Source organism: Ursus maritimus, unplaced genomic scaffold (assembly GCF_017311325.1).
Source record: "Ursus maritimus isolate PB19 unplaced genomic scaffold, ASM1731132v1 scaffold_17, whole genome shotgun sequence".
Taxonomy (NCBI): Eukaryota; Metazoa; Chordata; class Mammalia; order Carnivora; family Ursidae; genus Ursus; species Ursus maritimus.
Window position 1 is genome coordinate 56683699 of NW_024424119.1, and position 5455 is coordinate 56689153.

General features: G+C 62.3%; 2 protein-coding genes across 3 annotated transcripts in view; both read left to right on the forward strand.

Moving 5' to 3' along the window:
- Positions 1 to 555, forward strand: part of GTF3C5 (general transcription factor IIIC subunit 5) — an 18225-nt gene extending 17670 nt beyond the window's left edge. The window contains exon 12 of one of the 2 annotated variants that reach the window (XM_040632118.1): positions 100 to 555. Coding sequence is in view for 1 of the 2 variants with exons in the window: in XM_040632121.1 (XP_040488055.1) it covers positions 25 to 54 (30 nt within the window). In the remaining variant the exon portion in view is untranslated. Of the gene's footprint in view, positions 1 to 24 lie in introns of both variants that reach the window. The other variant, XM_040632121.1, reaches the window with a different exon arrangement.
- Positions 556 to 696: 141 nt separating this feature from the next.
- CEL (carboxyl ester lipase) overlaps positions 697 to 5455 on the forward strand; it is a 13958-nt gene continuing 9199 nt past the window's right edge. The window contains exons 1-4 of the mRNA XM_040632122.1: positions 697 to 2748; positions 4699 to 4849; positions 4941 to 5063; positions 5237 to 5434. Coding sequence (XP_040488056.1) covers positions 2683 to 2748; positions 4699 to 4849; positions 4941 to 5063; positions 5237 to 5434 — 538 coding nt within the window. The 5' untranslated portion in view covers positions 697 to 2682. The remainder of the gene's footprint in view (positions 2749 to 4698; positions 4850 to 4940; positions 5064 to 5236; positions 5435 to 5455) is intronic.

Genomic DNA, 5455 nt, shown 5'->3' on the forward strand with positions numbered 1-5455 from the left:
CCATCTGATGGCAGTGACAACGAGATGGAGACAGAGATTCTGGACTACGTGTGACACAGCCCTACTGCAAGGCCGGGCCTCCTTGATCATGCAACACTGGTGACGGAGCCGGGACAAGCCGTGGCTCCCCAGTGCTGCCCACAGTAACCAGAGCGGCCCTAGGAGCCCCACCAGAGGAAAGCTGGGGGCCCGGCTCCGGGCGCTGCTGACCCTGGTCCTGCCCGTCTGCCTGTGACATCTGCTGCGCGGGGCTGCCCTCTGCCCCGGGTGCTTAGGGACATCCCCAGAGGGTGTGACCTGGCTTTACGCAGCCATGAGCCAGTCCAGGGTCCAGCAGCTGAGCAGGTGCCCAGCACCTCTCTCTGGCTGAGAACAGAAGCTGGGGGTGGAGATGATGTGGCCATGGAAGGGCAGTCCCGCCTTGGAGCTGATGACTGGTGACCAGCACGGAAGCTGGGCCGTGGTCACAGGTGGGTGAAGACTGTCCTTGGGTTTGGGTCCCATCCATTTAGGACCTAGCTGGAGTTGTTCTTATCAAATACACTTTCCCGAGGAGAAAGCGGTGTCTCTCTTGGGGTGTGGGAGCCAGAGGAGAGTTTCCTCTTGCAGGTTGGCTGAGAGCAGCTGGGAGCACCCCAGACGCCAGGTCCCAGAGGCCCTGCAGCCTCGCTCATCCCTTACTGCTCTAGATGTGTTCTTGAGAAGTTCGCGGGCACACAGGCCCTGGTTGCGTCTCAGCTGCCTGCTGTGAAACCAGAGACCATGTAGGCATCTGGTGGGACAGAGCCTGCCCTCCCTCGGGAACACTCTCACCCACACCAGGGGGCAACTGTGCCACAGTCCCGCAGAGCAGCCTGAGCCAGAGATGAGCCCTGTCACCCCCTTCCTCAGCTGGCAGACTGGGCTACCTAGGGTGACAGGTCCCAGAGTCACATTAATTCTAAAGTCCGATGCCTCAGGCAAGCCCCAGTCTGCCCAGGCCCCTGGGGAATGCCCTTGGGGGACAGATCAGGAGCCCCGGTGGCTCACAGTTGGCCTAAAGTGGCTAGTCTGGCCACCTGTCTTGTGGAGGGGGAGCTGGCCAGGCTGACCGCCCCTGGTGGCCCCGCTCCCTGCTGCTGTGGACCAGGAAGGGTTGCCTCCCCCATATTCAGTATAACTTCCTGTAGAGCAGGTTCTCGGAAGAGCTGGACAGAAGGCGTGGGTTAGCGAATCCCCGTCCTTGTGCGGGGCGGGGGCCTCAAGCTCTGTCCGCCCTTATCCTCACACTGCCCCGCTGAGCGAGCACGAGCCCCGGCCTGGCCTGCACAGCGCCTTCCTGGTTTCCTTCCTCCCTCCCTCCCTCCCTCCCACAGCTGCCCACCCCTCCCGCCCCTCCCCCCCTTCTCTAGCCTCTCGTCCACTCTCTGTCCCAAAAGATTTGGATCTGGCAGGCAGGCAGGCAGGCTTGGTGGCAGCAGCAGGCACCCCGGTAGCGGGGCTGTGGCCTGCGTCCGGGGCGCCAGTCTGCAGAGCTGTTGGCCTGACGGGGCTCCGCTGGTCCCTGGCTCCTGAGTGCGCCCCCTCACTGGAGAGCGTTGTGCAGTGGGGCCTCAACATCCTTGGTGAGCCGTGACCCCAGGGGCAGCCGGACTCTAAGGCCCAGTCTCCGGCCTTGTCCTTGGTGGCCTACCTTTTCTAATAAGTAACCCTGGTGACCAGAGTCCTGCACAGCCACAGGAGAGAATAGTGGCTGCTTTTGCTGTCGCCCCTACTGTGCTCAGTTTTCTCCCTCCCATTCTCTCTGACTCTGTCTTGGCCTCTGTCCCTTCTGCTGTCGGTTGGTCTCCATCTCTGCTTGGCTTTGCCCCAGGGTCTTTGTGTGGCCCATTTATGTGGCCAGAAAGCCTGGCTTTTCCTTTTCCTTAAGGAAGCCCTCGAGGCTGGGCCCGAGCCCCACTTCCCCCTTTCCCTTGTCCACCTGAGCCTCTTGTCTTCCCGTCCCAGGACTTGTACTGCACGTGAGGCCTCCCCCATACCCCGAGGGCAGGATCACCTGGGCGGCTCTGCGTCCCCACACTTGGCTCAGATTGCAGGCCCGGTGGGCCCTTGGTAACAAGAGTCAACCACACTGGCTGACCAGTGGCACCCAGCCATCTGTGTCACAGAAGTCACATGCCCAGTGCCCTACAAGCTCCCTCTGTTGAGCTGGCAGGCGGGCCATGGAGACCAAGCATGCCCATTTCTCTTAGGGCAGAACCAAGTCCTTGTAGATCAGTGAGCCAGAATGCAGGGCACTGTTCACCCAGGCAAGCCAATGACAGCCCGGCGACCTTCTGCCCTGTGCCATCTGCTTTTGCTCCCAGGTAGGCAGTGACCCGCACAGGTGCACTGCGGCACCAGGGCATCGGGGGCAGCCAGCCCTGGGAAAGACAACCTGTCCCTGCACCGTGTGTGTGCGTGTGTGTGTGTGCACACGTGTGACCTGCCGTGTGGCCTTGGCCCAGCCTGAGGCTAGTGGAAACAGCAGCTGTCTCCTGGCCCCAGGTACACTGCCTGGAGTGTGGCCAGCCTGGAGGAAGGGGCAGAGGTTGGAGGAGGGAAGAGTCTGTGGGCAGCTGCCAACTCGGACTCCCGGCCAGCTCCAACCCCATAAATACCCGCGGGCCAGAGGGGAGGGCCACATACAGGCTGGAGCACACCATGGGGCACCTGGGGCTGGTCGTCTTGGGCCTGACCTGCTGCTGGGCAGTAGTGAGTGCAGCAAAGGTAAGCGAGGGCCCAGCAGAGGGGCCCCTCTCTCCTCTCACTAAGCGAGACCTGGAAATGGGACAGGGCACAGCAGACGGAAGACAAGCAGGGTCACCGGCAGGAAGAGCCAGCCTGAGAAAGAGACCCCAACAATGAAAATGGCATTTCCTGGGCATTTCATGCTTCGTGTATATTCTCATTCATACGACAGGCTGCCAGATAAAATACAGGATGCCAAATTAAATCTGAATGTCGTACAAACCGCGAAAAGGTTTTGGTGTGGGTATGTTCTGTGCGATGTTTGGGATATACTTTAAAAAAAAAAAAGTCAATTTAAAATTCAAATGTAACTGGGAGTCCTCAGTTTTTCTTTGCCGAGTCCGGGAACCTAACACCTCTCTGGCTCTTTCATCTCCAGAGATGGTGATGGGGTCCCCTTTGCACAGAAGGGGAGACGGGCCCAGGGCAGACGAGCAATTTGCCCAAGCTCACACAGCCGCCAGTGGCTGAACAGCAACCTGGAACCCGAGTCTGGCTCCCCATGTAACCTCCATCTCCCAAAAGGGAGGTCCCCACCTGCTTGCTAGGGAGTCAGGAGGCCTCCTGGCTCGTGTATGCTATCGACCACAGTATGAGGAACAAGGAGGGAAAGGGCCTTCGGCACTGAAACCCCACAGACACGCAGCCCCCACGGTGTCCACCCTCCTCCTGCCACCTCAGTCCCAGCTGCCCTGGAACCTGCCCCTTGGCCCTGGAGGTTCAGGTGCTAGCGTTGGGCCCCTGCTGCCCCCAAAAGGTCACTCTCTTCGGGGGGCTTCTCTGAGGGCAGAGAGGACCGGAATTAATTCCTGCTGTTCCAGCAGCCGGTGCCCCCCTCCCCCAGGGCCCTTAGGCCAGTCTCCGTTCTGAGAGGTGACTTCCCAGTCCCCAGGCACTGACCGGGCCTGCTGTCCCAACCCAGCAGCCGGGAAGCCTGTCAGAAGAGCTGCCTGGAGGCCTGAAACAAGGCTGTTCATCCTGAGAGATGGGGTGGGGGTGGGGGAGCAGACCTGCACCTGCCCTGGCCCAACCCCTGAGGCACCCGGCAGGAGTTGCTCTGGCCTCCTCTCCGGTTCCAGCCTCCCCACTCCCCTGTTAGCCCAGACCTTACAGGGTGCTGGGACTCCAGCCGGGCCTGGGGGTGCAGGGCTGCCCTTGGGCCCTGGAGCCTAGCACAGGTGAGAGCCAGGAAGCAGACACCGGCCACGGGACCAGACGGATGGGGAGGTGGCCCTAGGAGGGGACGAGAGCCTGACTCTGCGGTCAGATGGCTGTTTCCCACAGGGTGACTTCAAGCAGGAAAGCTTCAGTTCCCTTCTGGGACAATGGGTAGATGAGCACCAGCCCCCAGGACCCTAGTGGAGGTTGGCCGCATTGGCCTCGTGGGGCCAGCTGAGTGCCAGGGCTGGATACACAGCAGTGGTTCTGACGGCTCGGGGGGCGGGGCTCTCTCCAGCAGTGAGTACAAGGGCTGTGAGGACTTGGCACCAGGCCACCAACTCCAGGCCAGCTGGACACTGGGGGAGGGGGGGTCACCAGGGGAGCCAACAGGCTGTGAGGGAGGCATTCCTGCTGCCCATCTTATAGATGGGGAAACGGCCTCACGGTCACAGCTAGGTGGCCACAGCCGAGATCCAAACCTCTACCCCATTTCTCCGGGCGTACTCGGAAGGTTCCCCGAAGTGGGACCACAGTGGTCAACCCCGCTTCCTCCAAGATTCAGGGAGCAGGACCCCCTCAGGGGCCAGGACCAAGGTGCTAAGCTGTTCCTCTAGCAACGTGGGCAAGTGGCAGGGCTCAGGTGCAGACTGGCCCCTCCTTGAAGCCGTCTCTGCGGAGCCTCTGGGCACCCTGGGGCCTGCTCAGGTTGCCCCCGCCCTCTTCGGGAGACCTGCCTGAGCCCGCCTGAGCCCCGGCCTCCACCCCCAGCTGGGCGCGGTGTACACGGAAGGGGGCTTCGTGGAAGGCGTCAACAAGAAGCTCGGCCTCTTCGGCGACTATGTCGACATCTTCAAGGGCATCCCCTTCGCCGCCCCCCCTAAGGCCCTGGAGAACCCTCAGCGGCACCCCGGCTGGCAAGGTGGGACCGGGCAGGTGCTGGTGAGGCCCTGTGCCTGGGGGTGCTGTGGGGCGCCCGCCACCCTCACACCGGGCCCGTCGGCCGCCCACAGGAACCCTGAAGGCCAAGGACTTCAAGAAGCGGTGCCTGCAGGCCACCATCACCCAGGACAGCACCTACGGGGAGGAGGACTGCCTCTACCTCAACATCTGGGTCCCTCAGGGCAAGAAGGATGGTAGGTTCGCGCCCCCCACACTCTGCGGGAGATCCCCAAGCAGCCAGAGGCCCAGGCCCTGCCCCTTGTGCCTGGGGGGCTCCAGAGCCGAATTTCCCTGAAATCAGCGCAGGGGGCAGGGGGGCGGGGGCACGGGCATCTGGGGTCACTGGGCCTGCTCCGCTCTGCCTTAGTGTCCCGGAACCTGCCCGTCATGATCTGGATCTATGGGGGCGCCTTCCTCATGGGGGCCGGCCATGGGGCCAACTTTCTCAGCAACTACCTATACGACGGGGAGGAGATCGCCACGCGGGGCAACGTCATTGTGGTCACCTTCAACTACCGCGTTGGCCCGCTGGGCTTCCTCAGCACTGGGGACGCCAACCTGCCAGGTCCGCCGGGGTCCTGGGCGC